The 15,398-nt window shown below is 44.2% G+C and overlaps 1 protein-coding gene across 6 annotated transcripts in view; it reads left to right on the top strand.

Annotated features, from left to right (window-relative positions):
* Positions 1-15,398, top strand: part of COL16A1 (collagen type XVI alpha 1 chain) — a 168,723-nt gene that overhangs the window by 143,829 nt on the left and 9,496 nt on the right. For all 6 annotated transcript variants that reach the window (XM_088153479.1, XM_088153471.1, XM_088153467.1 and 3 more), the window contains 13 exons: positions 373-426; positions 2,104-2,157; positions 3,060-3,113; positions 4,728-4,772; positions 5,402-5,455; positions 6,770-6,805; positions 7,703-7,765; positions 9,856-9,927; positions 11,042-11,095; positions 11,418-11,462; positions 11,814-11,858; positions 14,535-14,588; positions 15,337-15,390. In XM_088153479.1, coding sequence (XP_088009605.1) covers positions 373-426; positions 2,104-2,157; positions 3,060-3,113; positions 4,728-4,772; positions 5,402-5,455; positions 6,770-6,805; positions 7,703-7,765; positions 9,856-9,927; positions 11,042-11,095; positions 11,418-11,462; positions 11,814-11,858; positions 14,535-14,588; positions 15,337-15,390 — 684 coding nt within the window. The remainder of the gene's footprint in view (positions 1-372; positions 427-2,103; positions 2,158-3,059; positions 3,114-4,727; positions 4,773-5,401; positions 5,456-6,769; positions 6,806-7,702; positions 7,766-9,855; positions 9,928-11,041; positions 11,096-11,417; positions 11,463-11,813; positions 11,859-14,534; positions 14,589-15,336; positions 15,391-15,398) is intronic.

The raw sequence follows: 15,398 nt of genomic DNA, 5'->3' as shown, positions 1-15,398 counted from the left end.
AATTTCATGTGTCCCCAGAAATGTTGCTGCAAGCACTGCCCTTCTACGACTTGGCTAATTGGATGTCTAACCAATAAAATCTTTATGAATTCTATTGATCTGTAAGCCTCCAGAATCTTAGAAAAAGCTATGGAAAACTGTGTTCCAGATGCTGATGATAGCTTTCCAGGCACCAGTGGTTAATTAAAGAAGTGGTGACTACCTCAAGACTACTCGATACTTATGCTGTATTCCTATTTCTATAACTTATTCTCCATCTGTTCCCAGCCTGTTCCCAGGTACATAGCTAGAGAGGCCACTCTCCCAACTGTGGTTAAATTGAATGGAGGGCAGAAAACATGAAACATATCCTGTATGTTTTTCTTTCCAAAGGGACTCCAGGGTGAACGTGGGCCATCTGGATTCCCTGGCTCCAAGGGAGAACCTGTGAGTGTTGGATCCAACTGATAATTTCAGAGAAGCTTTGAGCTATGGATGGAGCTTGTTGATTGAGGCCAGTTTTCTCCAGTGTGGCACCCTCCAGATCGGTTGAGACTGCAACTCATCTGCAGGAGGCTCGGTTGGGAAAAGCAGGTCTAAACACCCTTCCACTTATCATGGAAGACTCATGAAAAGTCTCATGGATAGGGGCAGTTTAGACTGATGGAGAACATTTTGGTGTGAACATAAGCCTGAATGCCTCAAATAATAAGTTACAGATGATTCAAGGAAGGAGTTGGAATGCCCAGATGCTTTTCCATGCCTGTGATGGAAAATCTGAAAGGCAGTTTCCTTATAATCAGCAACAAACAGATGATATCTGATCTGGAAAATCTGTAATCAAAGGTTGTGTCCATAGCATCAAACTTTTCTTGGACCATTCCTCTCTCTGATTTAAGTGAGTTAAATGCATTCTTCTAATTAACAGTACGAGTCAATGGGAAACTCTAGACTGATTTATTTCCATTGAAGATGTCATGGGAAGGGGCAATGTTCTTTGGAAGGGTCGCTATCTGCCTGGGGATGGGGGGAATCAAAGGAAGATGCTAGTGAATGTTGGAAGGGAGGACATTTAAATGGGCTGGTGAAGAACACCTCCTTGTCTTCTGAGAAGTGAGTGCCTTGTAACTGCCCACGTTCCAAACTGAAGTCATTTTATAAATGTGCCTGCTGCATGCTATCAAAATGCATAATGGCCCCCAAAGAGTTAACCCTCCTGAATTAAAGTGTTGGTTTTAGTCCACTCAATGGTAGGGAGGCAAGGCCAGCTGAGCCAGAAAGGCCTATAGACTGTCTTCGTACAGCATGCTTAAGCTTATTACTGAATGAACCTATTTTCTAGGGTTTGTGCAATATGCGGAACTATAAATGTGCAATATGTGGAACTAACCAAATGATCTGAGGTCCTATAGAGCATTAAGCCACAACCCTCCACTGCCCCCAAAGACCCTAAAATAAAAGCTTACAGTGTTGTATCAATGTAGCCAGTAGCTTTCTTGCCAATTTGGCTAAGCCTGTTGTATGAACCCAGTGGCCAGATCTAGAGAGGTCTCCTCTTTCTTGCCATGCACTCAGGAGTCCCCTTTCCATACTACAGTAATCTCTCTCTCTCTATCCCTTAGTTCAGTGTTTCTCAATGCTGGCAACTTTAAGAGGTGTGGACTTCAACTCCCAGAATTCCCCAGCCAGCATGCTGGCTGGGGAATTCTGGGAGTTGAAGTCCACACCTCTTAAAGTTGCCAACGTTGGGAAACACTGCCTTAGTTCCACAATCACAGTTTCTAATCTGCATCAGACTCCTCACTTGATCTGCAGGATTGCATTAAAAGAGAATGACCATCCACCCCTTTATTATTCTGAATGAGGGCCTGGCAGGATGACCAAGGTGTACTTTAGGGCCACCACTCCATGTTAAAGGAACTTGAGCACAAGCACCCTGATTCCACTGTACACTGCACAGTGGGTGTAAATAAGGGAAGACTCGCCTGCCATGTTCTGGCATCTACCCAAACATCAAAATGGAACTCGGTGGTGGTGGATGCTGTAGAGAACTGGTTCTGAGAGGTTAATTTGAAGCCCCAATCCTAGCATGCATTGCGATGTTTTCAATGTTCTTCTCTTCAGGGTCCTCCAGGTCAGCCTGGATATCCTGGATCTGCAGGATCCCCTGGACTCCCTGTGAGTATGACATATGTTCATTCAATTTATATCCCTTCTTTCTTTCTGGATCTCAACGAGGTGTACTTTCTCTTCTAATTTCTCCCCACTGCCACAATCCTGTGAGGTAAGTCCAGCTGAGCAGTGATGACTGACCACAGCTCATCCAGAAAGGTCCATGGCTGCAGATGGGCCTGAACCTGAGTCTCCAGATGAGCTCTTGCAGAAATGATGGGCTGGGTGGCTAAGCAGTGCCTCACATTTTGGACTTAAGAAGGAATACAATGAAACCCAAAAACCATTTTCTGGATCCCGAGAAAGACATTGGGTAGTAATCAACCCCCCAGCAGTAGAGCAAAATTGCCTTGTAGAAAAAAATCTACAAAGCACTTTCTTCTGACCCAAAGTTTGCTCACAGTTCTCTTCTTGGCGTGTGATTGTCTTTAGAGCAACGTTTGTCAACCTCAGCAACTTTGAGATGCATGGACTTCAAGTCCCAGAATTCCCCAGCCAGCATGTTGAAGTCTGCACATCTTAAAGTTGCTGAGGTTGACAAACACTGCTTTAGAGTACATCCTGTTAAGGCCCTATTGGATTTTTCACTGGATGTAGGGGAAAGTATAAAATGTTCAGATTTTATTATGTATGTTCATTTTTCACCATTTTTAAATTCACCATTTGGAAATGTAAAATGTAGGGTTCAAAAGCACAGAGTTTGTCAAAAGTTGTTTGGGCTTTTTTGTTATTATTTACAAAACTTCTATTATTTTATTATTATTTGCAAGACAGGAGAATGGAAGAAAGGGAGGAATTCTTGGGATTACTACAGTGTTGAAACCAGACAGCTTTGGCTGTCATTGATCGCTTTCATAGTACTGCTGACAATATCCCTTTTTTGTGTTTATGTATCTGCCTGCCATTAGGGTGCTAAAGGGGAACGGGGCTACGTTGGACCCTCAGGAGAGAAAGGAGAATCGGTAAGTAACTGGAAAAATGTTTCTCTTAAAAGCCCCTTCCTGGGCTCTTTTCAGAGGTCATGCTCTGAGGCTGGGACATTTGTGGATGGGGAAGAAGATCCTTTTTTCTTGTAACACTCCTCCCGTTTTTGGAAAACTCTCTCATATCTTTCCAGCTGCGAGACTCTTACATCCTCTCAGGCAGTAACATCAATATCCATTTTATTCCATAGTGGCTATATTCACATTTTTTAAAAAAATGTTTTAATTTGTTGCTTTAACTGTTTTACATCACTGTAAACCAGCCTGAAAGTGGAAATATGAAAGGGCAAGAGATGGATTAAGATTCATATTAAGTTAGGTAAATATAAAGCCCAGCTCAGTGAGGTAAGCTGCCTTATTCTAAGAGGATTACTAAACAAAGGTGCAGTCCTGGTTTTAGTGCAGTGTTTCTCAACGTTGGCAGCTTGAAGATATGTGGACTTCAACGCCCAGAATGCTGGCTGGGGAATTCTGGGAGTTGAAGTCCATATATCTTCAAGCTGCCAATGTTGAGAAACGCTGTTTTAGTTTGAGCAGATCCCTTGGTTATCAAACAACATCGTGATCAAGGGCCTACAATTGCATAAATTCTTGATGTATTCTCCTCTGTTGTTTCTGTGGATGGGGAACTTCCATTTCATGGCAGTCAGTCTCTCTGAAGCTAACAAACCATGAAAAATATCTCAGGTTCAGCACAAAACAAGCTATGGAGAAAAACAAAACTCTTATGCTGGCACCTTGAATGCCAACGTGTCCCTTGCCAAAGAAAAGGAGAATTTCCCCCTCCAACCTATCTAGAAAAAAACAGATAGCTTAAGGTGGTCTGTTGCTAATTAACTCAATTTCCCACCCATTCACTTCATCTGGGCTACAATATGTGTAGAAACTACTGAAAGGAAGTGAAGATAGGGAATGGCTCCCCAACAACCAAAAGAGCTGAGGTCCATCATGGGTGCATTCTATACTGAAATAGACTGATGGGTTGAGAGACCCAAAGGCTGGTTGTCAGAAAGTGTTCTCATTCCAAAGATCATCCTACTCAAATTTCTGTAAATTAACCTTTCCGAACCTGGCCCTCTCTAGAGGCGTTTGCCATGACATCTACCATCTCCTGCCAGCATGGAAAGTGCCAAGTCAGAGAAGACTGATCTACAGCAACTGGCTGTGGTTCTCTGGGGTTAAAAAAGGGGCTTTAGAAGCTCCACTGGCAGTTTCCATAGATCAAATTTGGAGCCTCTTGCATGCAAACAATTTCATGAGCATATCAGTAAGGTATAACTATCGACGGAATGTTCATTAGTGATGTCCCATATATTCTAACCCGCTCTCACCATGGACATCAAAGGCTTTCATAATTTTTATTTATGTATTAGATATGTTAGATTAGATTTATTAAATCTGATAATCTAATAAATAAAAAATAATAAACATGTTCATGGATTTGTCTACTTGATCTTTTTAAAATTGTCCTACTCTCCGAAGGTATTACGGTTAGACCAACCCATGAATTTATCTCCCCCACCCCATCCTCCACTATGAGCACTCCTAATTTCTAAGAATGCTGCTGATGAAATGTCTCCTTTTGCTCTCCAGGGGCCCCCTGGCTTGGATGGACCTGTAGGACCCGCAGGACCCACAGTAAGCTCACCAGCTCAGTTATGCATGGATCTTTGGTTGCAACCATGACATCCAGCTGGTGGAAATGCTGGGTGTTGTAGCCCAAGAGATCTTGAGGCCACCACCTTTGAGAAACCTGAGCTGCAGCAAGCCTTGCCTTCTGTAGGCAAATGCTTTGATGGGAAGTTATTTATGTTTTGCAAACAACAGGTTTGATAGGTCTTGCCCTGAGGGGTTTCCAGTCTGAAAGCAGGCAGTAATAAGAAAGGAAGGGACGGTATCAGAGGTTGAGTAAACAAGGGAAGCTTTTGTGATCACCTCTGATATATATACTTGTTAGGATGTTTGAGACTACAGGAAGGGAAAATATTCTGTGTACTTTATATTTTAGCTGGGTCATAGTGCTCACTAAGGAGGTGAACCTGTGTCTGGGCTCTTTCACACCAGGCTGGTGGTAAGGGCTCTGATTCTTTGAACGCTTCTCCGAATTCAAAGCTGCTCTGCAAATTGAGAAGGAGCATGCCAGGGACAAGGGTTCCAGCTTTCATTCATTCATCATCTGAGCCTGCCAGACACTGGCTAGCCAGCCCAGGGAGGACTTGCAACAGCTCCGGGCAAAGAACACCAATTCTATTCTCTCCTTGCAACAGGGCCCCAGAGGTGAGCGAGGATTGCCAGGCAGTTCAGGAGAAAAAGGCGACCAGGTGAGATGTTCTGAGCCAGGATGGAAGCAGGCCCCAGATGGGGCTAATGGGCCAACAGGCTTCACCCAGAGAGAGGGAAGGGTGCCCTTCTCTTGGCACTGTGCAATAGTGTCCCTGGGCCTCTGTGCTTTGAGTGTTATTTCCTCTAGCCTCTGCTAGAGGCTTGATCTGGAGTCCTAGCAGGGGTGTCTGCAGGGCCTGGTCCAAAAGGTTGAGGGCGGCCGGGATGGTGCAGCTGAAATTCTGCCTTGTTTTTTTATGTGCGTTGCACACATGGTGCACATAGAAAATGGGAAGAGCTTGGATTGCCCCATCATGACCACCCATCTTGACTGTTTTGGCCATACTTGGGGATACCTCTGAGTCCTAGCTTTCCTCATCTTCTTGCAAAAAGAAAAGGTTCACAGTAACTAATGGAGAAGATAAAAACCAGAAATGTACGGTATCTTGTGGTGCCCCTTGTGATGTCCTCGCAAAACGTCCTGGCAAAAGCTCACAAGTCTAATGAGCTCCGTTGGCTGTTCATCTCTTGTAGTCCTTTTGGCTGAATTACCACTTCTGCCTCCTAACCTTCCCCATGGAGCTTAGGGCCCTGACCCCAATGCCACCTGGGGCAGCAGGCATCACACCAAATGGGTGAACTAACCCCCAGCAGTAAGGATTGGACTCTATGCTCCGGCCAGCCCTGGTCCTTTCAGGGATCTCTCCATTCCACCGGCATGGCTCCTATTCCTCATCAAAAGATGAGATAATCTGGTTTTCGAAAACTGCCACTGGGGCACCGGAGACCTTCTTTCCTCCATGTGCCTCTCATATTTGCATCTTTCCAGCGTGGCAGCTTAGATGTTGAAATTGTTTTCCACCCAGGGTCCATCCAGGCCTAGTTCTGCTGAACTTCAAAAACGCTGTAGAAATTTTTTTGTAACTTCAAATCCCTTGTGCCAAGAGCCACATAGCAACATCCCAAAGTTTTCCCTGGATTCTGGTAGAGGGAAGGGAAGGGGAGGGGAGGGGAGAGAGGGAGGGAGGGAGGAAGCAAGGAAGTCCCTTAAGAACTTGATGCCTACTGACTAAATGGACACAATACAGAATCCAGTACAGAAGTTAGTGGTCCTTGCTTTCTTCTGGGAAGTTTTTTCAGCTTCCAAGTTTAACCTTCAGCCCTGAGATTTCATAGTGGTCTTCCATCCAAATGCTAATCTGGTTTTACTCTGCTTAGCTTTTTCAGATCAGTACAGCTTGCATCAGGGAAGCTATTTTGTCTATTTAACTTGGGCATTACTGGGTATTAATCTGTATTTACTTTATTCCCAGGGTTTTCAAGGCCAGCCTGGTTTTCCAGGGGCGCCGGTAAGTCTGGCATATTCCAAAATATTTTCTTCTGGAGCATCAGGTGTCTTTGCACAATCACACTTGTAAAGCGTTTTTGAGCTGAAACAGTATGTTGCAACAAGGAAAGAGTCACAAAGCCTCTTCCTATAGATCCCAATTAAATTATTTAAGGTTCTCTTTAGGGAAAAGATTCCCAGAAGGGATCTGTTTAAGAAGGAAGGTGATAAAAGTGTGAGAAAAACAAATGTTTCAGTCCTTTCTCTGGCAGTACAGAAATGGAAAATATATATTAAAAACTAACTTCCCATAAGCTTCAAATCATCTTTCTCCAGTCTGGTGCCCTCCAGATATGTTTTAGGCCGTGCTAGCTGGGAAGTGGTACCTGGAGAACATCAGCATGAGACAGTCTGCTTGAAGCTAACCAAAGATATCACCTGTGAAGACTTCATCAGATCTTCACAGAACCACAGAACTTTCTGCCTGGTTTTCTCACTTCCTGAATGCTACCTGGGGTGGAAATTCTTGGCCAGGGGCCTCCTCTTGTCCCAGGGGGACAAAACCACAAATCATCTTCTATTCAGAGAACAGCTTTGAACATCCATTTCACCACAGCACACAGGCTAACATCCAAATCTCATTACATTGCACTGTGAAGCATCAGAGCCGACTGAAATCTCAGAAGCTCCAAAGATGGATAATGAGTAGAATTAGGGGGGAGTTCTGGTTTTTGCAGAGCTCCTGTCCCCTCCCTATGATAGGTTATAGAACATGTAACTTTGCATAATTCAGGTAATTTAGACAGACTGCAGAATCCTGCTTGTTCTACTACGAGGTTCCATACTTGGATTGAATGGAGCTTTTCTTACTAATGTTGCATGCTTATAGTTCTGAAGTAGTTGCTGGTTTGTTTTTTAGGGTCCTCCAGGCTTTCCAGGAAAAGCAGGGCCCCCTGGACCTCAAGGACCCCCTGCAGAAAAGGTGAGTGACTGACAGTCAGATCTTGAGGGGAGGGGAGGTAAATGAAGCAGGGCCAATTCACAAGAAGCAGGGAGGATGTACACATACGTATCTGCCACAGATTTTAATGGGAACAAAATTGCACCATCCAGCGAAACACACTTTTTTTGGTTTTCTTGGTTACACAAAGAAGTTGTCTGGGAAAGAGGCATCAAGAAGATTACATGTATCAGGGATAGCTGAGCTGCAAATGATATGTTAGTAGTTCTATATAAAAGCATGTATTAGGGTGAATTGTGTTTCTAAAAATGTATTAGGGAAAGTGGCATACAAAACTACACATATAAAGGTGCAAACAACTGCTTTTCCTGCAAGTTGTTTTCCCCCCCAAATGTAAAAATATTGACAGGGTGAAACAGTAATTGGAAACCTGTGTGGCTAACCCCAACTGCAGACTTAGAGCCATTATAAACTGTTGGGGAAAAGGGATTCTCCAGGCTTCTGGGCCTGGAGAAGAGGGGTGGTTGCAGTTTCCATATTGGAAGAGCAAGCTCCAAAGAAACAAGACATGAAGGTCAACTTCTCTGCTGGCTTTGGAATTTTATACCAATTGCAGAACTGTTGCTACTGGGCCAGCATTGCCTCCCTCCCTCCCCCCTTTCCTTCCTTCCTTCCTTCCTTCCTTCCTTCCTTCCTTCCTTCCTTCCTTCCTTCCTTCCTTCCTTCCTTCCTTCCTTCCTTCCTTTCCTCACCCATCCACCCATCTCCTTTCTTCCTCCCTCCCTCCCTCCGTCCCTCACCCACCCACCGCCTCCCTGCCTATCTTCCTGCCTTCCTTCCGCACTTACCTGTTGGCAGAACTGGGATAATGACAGCATTGGCCAAACTGAGCTCTTTGTCTCCCTTCCCCTTTCTCTGCACCAGGCAGCTGAGTCTCTGCAAGAGCAGCTTCCCAGCTGCAGGTATGTGGGGGAAGACCTCTTTTCTCCACAAGATTCTCCTCGAGGTTATATTATAATTCCTCAAACTCTGCATCTAAAATGCTACTGTTGTAGTCATTTAATGCTACCTAGAGATGAACAGAAGGAGAAACAAAGAGAGACATAAAGAGATGTCACTACCACTAGCACTGCCTTCCCACCAGGTACATGAACCAAGAGACACAGCGTCAGAGATTTCTAGAGGTGGGAGAGTAGAAGGAATGACTTGTCTCATCCACTGACACTGTCTATCTTCTGTGCAAGCACCTGGGGAAAATGAAGGTTCTTCTTCCCCAAAAGCTAGCCAAATTCATGTACCACTACTTTAGCTTACTGGTTCTCCTTCTAACAAGGCACCTTGATGAAGGAGGAGCAACCTCTGGAAGAGCAAGTGGGCAAGACTCTTCCTCTTTTGCTCAGAGGAAGACTTTCCACTGGGCCTCGGGCAAGTCACGTAGTGTTAAAGGCAGAAAGTTTTATCTTTGTATTATGGGTCACTGGGACTCCTTCTGCAGATAACAGGCTGGCTGAAGGAAGGCATTTGCAGTGCAGATCTGTCAAGAACCCCCTTTCAGGATGCCAAGGGAAAAATAGCTGTTGAGTTGCAACAGGGAAGAAATTAGGAGGGGGGGGGTGCAGCTTCTGCCAATCGCTGGCTTTTACTGACATCTGCTGCCTTCTGCCAGGACTGCAGCCTGAAGGTTTTGCTTGGTTCCTGAGAACAGGGAGAGACGTGTCAAAGGGAAGTAAACAGTTATTTGATGGTTTTAATTTAAACAGGAGTAAGTGGTTGGACTCCTCTGGGTCCCAACTATTGTACATTGTTGTGCTCAAATGGGACCCCCGTCTGGAGGGCTCCCAAAGCATAGTTCTAACTTCTCCCAGAACCAGACCAGCCGTCCGTAAACCAGAGGTGGGGCTTTTTTCAGGTGACTCCCCCAAGGGAAACATATTCAAGAAAAGGAAGATGCATGGAAAGGAGGACGCATGGAAATCTGACTGTGCCCCTCCAGATTTCCCCAACACCCAAGCTGGGTCCTCTCTTGGTTTCTTCTCCTTCACTCTTCTTCCCCATGGCAGCCAACATCAGCTGAATCATTGAAGGGCGTGTTCTTTCTCTACTTTCTGCAGGGCAGCGAAGGGATGCGTGGGGCTCCTGGCACGGCTGGTTCCCCTGGGCCTCCAGGACAGCCTGGACTGCAAGTAAGTATGTGGGGACACAGTGGTCTGAATCATCCTACGGTGAAGGTGAGAAGTGAGCTGGTCTCACTGTGGTGCGAAATAATCAGCCATAAAATTTACCTGCTTCTACCCTAAGAGGTCATTTTCAGAAGTTGCAACCAACCCAGCCCATCCTTTAACCAATTGAACTTAATTCCTCAAGATTTACTGTGTCTCCTCCTCATCCATTGTAAAACAACTTGAAGTTGGAATTCAAAAGATCCATCCACTGGGACACCTTCAAAATTAACGAAGTGATTGGGGCATAAGGAGCAGGAAGATGCTTTACTGCTTTTGCACCAGAAACTATAGCTGCTATCCATCTGTAAAATATTTATTATGCATGCCTTGTATTAAAGGAGTCCCACTTCTCTAGATACCTTTGTAGGAAGAGCACAAGAGTCACAGATGTTGAATGTCAGGAAGCTCTTGGTTCAAGATATCAACCCCTTGCAAGTTTGCCATAGATAAAAATTAGGAGGAGTCTGGGAGCACTTTTTCAGATGAACCAATTTTACGAAAAGGCTTGGAAAGGGCACTTGATCAATTTAGATCTCACTAGAAGCCATGGTTTGCATAGCCATCCACTCAGACCCTAAGCCGTGATCTGCTCAGCAAGCAAATTACAATGTAACAAGCAGAACATTATGTAAATTTGCTTGACAATATTCACTTTCCATTTAGCTTCACAAGATGATATTGCAGCAATTTCCAGATGTAGGTGCCAGTTCTAACTCTGGTGCTCTATTTCCCCATTACACGGACTCCAATTTAGCATTCAGCATGTTTTGCAAGTCGACATCCAGCCATAATTTCTGATTCTGGTGGGCCATCAATTACAAACTATGCTTGATCATCATGCCAGATCATTACAGTCATCGCGTGGCTCATTTATTTTCATCTTAACAAACTATGGTTAAAATGTTCTGGCTTAGAGATATGTATGAATCCATCCATAAACTGCACTTCAGCACATGAAGCCCTGTTAATACTTACAGTGCATTAAATAAATATAAAGCATTGATTGTTGCACTTGGATTTTTTTCTCTAGGCAGTTCAAAGAAGGAATGCATATGTAATCTGAGTTTGTTTCTAGGGTCCACCTGGCCTGGAGGGACAGGATGGGAAGGACGGGAAACCAGGGTCACGGGTAAGAATGTGTGCCCCAATAGCAATTACGCCATCCTTACTTACAATGTCCACATGAAAGATCCCCTCGTAATAAGTTACATCCTACAGTCCCTGCTGTCTCTTTAGGATTGAAAAGTGACTCATTAAAACAGTTTGGTGTCAGCTGGCCTTCAGTTCCTTGAGAGTAATGGCAAGGTGGGGGTTGTACACCTTCTAGGAAAGGAGGCTGGACTCATTTACCTGGGTGGGAAGGGGGAGAAGATAGATTAACCATTCTTCTGAAATCTTGGAATGGCACAGATTTCTTCCTTTCACTAGTACTAACTCTTGGCTTCTTCTAGGGTGACTCAGGACCACCGGGACCTCCAGGAATGATGGGACCTCCAGTAAGTTGTTGGCCAGCCAAGACTCTGCTGGACTTAGGGGAAGAGGGGAGCAGAGGCTGCTGCTTCCATTGATCACTGGGTCTCTTTCCTGCACTGGGAGATCTGATGATGCCAACTTTTCAGCAGCTAGACCCTAGTTGCCCTTTTAGCATTGTCTTGACATGCAGATGTTTAACAGCTGTTTTCAGCTGTATGATTGTTGCCAGATACTAGATCAAGCCAGGTTCTTTTGTGGGGAGGTGGGTTTCTGATCAGTTGGCAGCTCTGAAGCTGAACTGTTCAGGGCCTGCTGACTTTGATCTAGTAGCAAATTTTATAGTCTCTCTAATGTTTTCTTTTTCTTCTCTCTAGGGATTCAAAGGGAAACCAGGCCACCCTGGCCTGCCAGGACAGAAGGTTAGCCTTGTCAGTCATTGCAGGATCAAAATGTGATATGTGTTCATCCTCATTTATTCAACCTCATGTCAAACTGGTAAAATATGTCCTCCACAGGATGGTTTCTCCTTGCCTGAAAATTGGAAAGGCCAAAGTAAATTGAGTCTGAATACTAAAAATCATAATTCTTACTCATATTAATCACTAATTGTTGTGATTTTCATAACGATGAAAACACAGAAGGGAAGATCTAAGAGCTCCTTTGGAACAAACATACAGTTGTGTAAACCTGTTATAACCTATCAAGACTCTTCACAGCTTACAATAAACACAACACGAAATTAAACTAGAAATCTTAAAAACACTGGTCACAGCTAACAACTTGAAAATCAACAGCTAAAAACCTTTTTTTCGAAGGTGCTTGGTCTTAAGAGCTTTTAAACCAAGACTTGCCACAATTCAGTAGAAAATGCATTCCAGAAAACTGGGTGGCCACAAAGAGAACTCTAGCAGACCCTGAACCATACAGCAAGAGGCATTTTTTCAAGAAGCCTTGATACAAACTGCAGAAATCTTATAAAGGCAATAACCAGTCCTTTGTGTTTTGCCTGGAAAGAAAATAGGCAAAAGATGATATACTTTTACCCCAGATGAGTTCTTGGAGAGCTCAGTCTGGCTTCTGTCAGACCTAGAGGTAGGCCCACAAAGAACATGTTGCAGACGTCAAGCTCGGGCACCACATTATCAAGGTCATTTTCTTCCAGTTGGCCAACCAGCCAAGCTGAACAAAGGTACTTCTGGTGGTTGCCTCAGTCTGGGAAATATGACAGAGCTTCAAATCTAGAAGCGGCTCCTAACTGCATACTTGCTTCTTCCAGAACTATGTCACCTCATTCAGAATGGGGAGATCTATCACTTCTCTAGAAAGGTGACCCTCCCAGTCAGCATTCCTGTCTTGTGTGGGTGCATTTTCAATATATTACTCTATATGCAATCCATTATCTGTGGGAGAGAAAACATTTCTGCATACATTTATTCCTGAAGGTGGGAGTCTAACCTGAGCAATGCAGCAGTTTTTATAATTATAACAGAAATGAGATTTATTTTCAGGAAATATATGATAGGGATAGGCAAAGCCTAGCATCTAGCAAACTACATCTTACCAGAAAGAGAATGTGCTCTTTATGTGTGTACCTGGGAGAAAAAGCAGAGACAGTGATTTGAGATTAGCTGTCTCAGAGATAAGGAGCAGACAGAGTATTAGACAAAGAGAGGGAGATAATAAATTCATAACTCTCTCTCTATGTCCCACTGTCCCTTGCCCTTGTGGTCAGTAGGTGACAAAGTGCTGAAGAGTGTGTGCCACTGAAGTCACACGTCCAACATTATCAACTGCAGGCCAGTGTTCATGACTGTTTCCTGACAATGTTACAAAAACAGGTTTGAGGGTCATCAACCCACTGATTGTGCAACAGCACTCCTGCTAGTTGCATGTAGAACCTGAAAAATATCGGAGACTGAGAGACATCTTCAAAGCCCCTGTTTTGAGGAACAACTCTTTCTAGGTGATCCCCAGGTGAAGTTCACCCACCAGGTCAACCAAGCAGACTCAGCCTGAGTAACCTGCTCTGAAGCCAGAAATGGGTGAAGATCATCTGCCAATAACAGAACCTCCAAGGATATTGTAAAAATTAAATAGTACTCCATTCAGTTCGTCTTAGTTTTATTCCCACATAAGTCTATACCATTTGATTTATCCCCATGTGACTTCTCCATTGCCTGGTCAGTTAGTATCTGTGTATTCATCACATGATAAATGCAGAAAGGGTCAATCTAGACATAATACCACAGCAAAAATTCCGATATCTACTAAAATCACCAATTATAACGCTGTCCAATTGATTCTTGACATGTGCAATTGGGCCCAGAAAAAATAGCTAGAAGTTTCACCTCAGAAGCTGAATTTTGCATCCCTAGTCATATTCTGCTTTTTGCACTTCGTATGAAATTATGGCATTGCGATAATTTTAGTGTGCACATTTTACTGATGAAGAAACTGAGGTTGAATGTGTATAATTTTCAGCGCAACGCAACTTGCAAATTTATTCAGGCCTCAGGATCTGTCATGTTTTAGAATTGCTTTTATCTTCCTCCTCCTTTTTAAACACAGAGTCCATAAGACACAAAGCTGATATGAAAGTATACGTTGCAATGCCCTTTGGACACTGATTGCAGTGCTAAGAGCAAAAGGGGCTTCAGTAAAAAGATCTCAAGTAGACTTTGGAGAACTACTACCAATCAGAGCAGACCCAAACTTATGTCCTCCAGGTGCCCTAGATTCCAACCCCCTGAATTCCCATTGAGAATGGCCTTTGAAAAAGCTGGGGATTGAAACCCAACATTAGAAGGTTGGAGAATGCTGGAGGAGCTCACCTTGGTCCCTGTGGACCATTGATTTGATCTGGCCCCAGGCAGCTTCACACCCCATTTCAATCACACAGGTGTATTTGGCTGTGCCAGTGCATTCACAGACTTGGGCCCACTAGGACAGTGAGGGGGACAGGCCTGTCCTCACATGCATCTGTTAATGAGGTTGGTTGAGCAAGAAGACTAGGGAGTTTGCTAGAAGATGGGCTTCTATTGCTTTATATCTACCATAATACAAACATTACAAGCCATGCCTACTTGACTTTCTAGGGTGACTGTGGTAAACCAGGAAGTCCCGGAAATCCTGGCCGACCTGGAGCTGAGGTGAGTTATCAGCGTCCAGCCAAAAGTGAATTGAGGTGTGCGGGATCCACTCCTGAGACTGATTCTGTACATGTGTTCGCCTGGACTTGGAACTGACTCAGCAGTGGGAGGTCTATGCATATGTGGAAGTGAGTTCCTGGGTCTCCTTTCATTGTCATAGTATACTGCGAGTAAGAAACAGAACTCATCTGCAGAGTAGATGAAGGATGGAAACATACAAAAATATACAGATGGCTCCGTTCATGATACTTTCAGTTGTGTTCCATGGGACGAAGGAAGTGGGCTGGAATTAGCAAGATGTTGGGAGGAGAGCAAAGTTAAACCACAAGATTAATTCCTCCACTAGTAGTTTTCCTTAGTTCCCTTGTACCTGTAAGTACAGGTGTGTATGTGAATGTAGAGAATGGGGGACCCTGATGCAGCAGCAATCTTCACTACAAAGCTTCCTCCTAGATAAGCTTGTGCCATGCAGATTATTATGTTATGCAGACACAGAATAGGTGCTATGCCAAGGGAAGAAAGCTTGCCGTGCAAGCGTATGCTTTGCAGAAGTAGATGCAACCAGGGATCAGTAGACAAGGCACAGTCCTGTGTACATGGCTCAAAACATTCTTGTTTCAGCGCTATGGAATTGATTACCATAGTCACCACTTGCCCAAGAAGTCCTTGGCAATGCATCTATATAACTTGCTCCAAGGATCTCTCAACAGAGACGTGTATTCGCTCTAACGTTCTTTTCCTTCTCCAGGGGGAGCCAGGTCCTCTGGGGCCTCAAGGTAGACCAGGCCCTCCTGGACATGGTGTAAGTCA

This window comes from Python bivittatus, unplaced genomic scaffold (assembly GCF_059951505.1).
Source record: "Python bivittatus isolate LINGU-HERP-01145 unplaced genomic scaffold, Pbiv_v1 ctg000040_np1212, whole genome shotgun sequence".
Classification (NCBI taxonomy): domain Eukaryota; kingdom Metazoa; phylum Chordata; class Lepidosauria; order Squamata; family Pythonidae; genus Python; species Python bivittatus.
The sequence above is the reverse complement of the archived record's forward strand: the minus strand, read 5'-3'. Positions and strand labels throughout refer to the sequence as shown.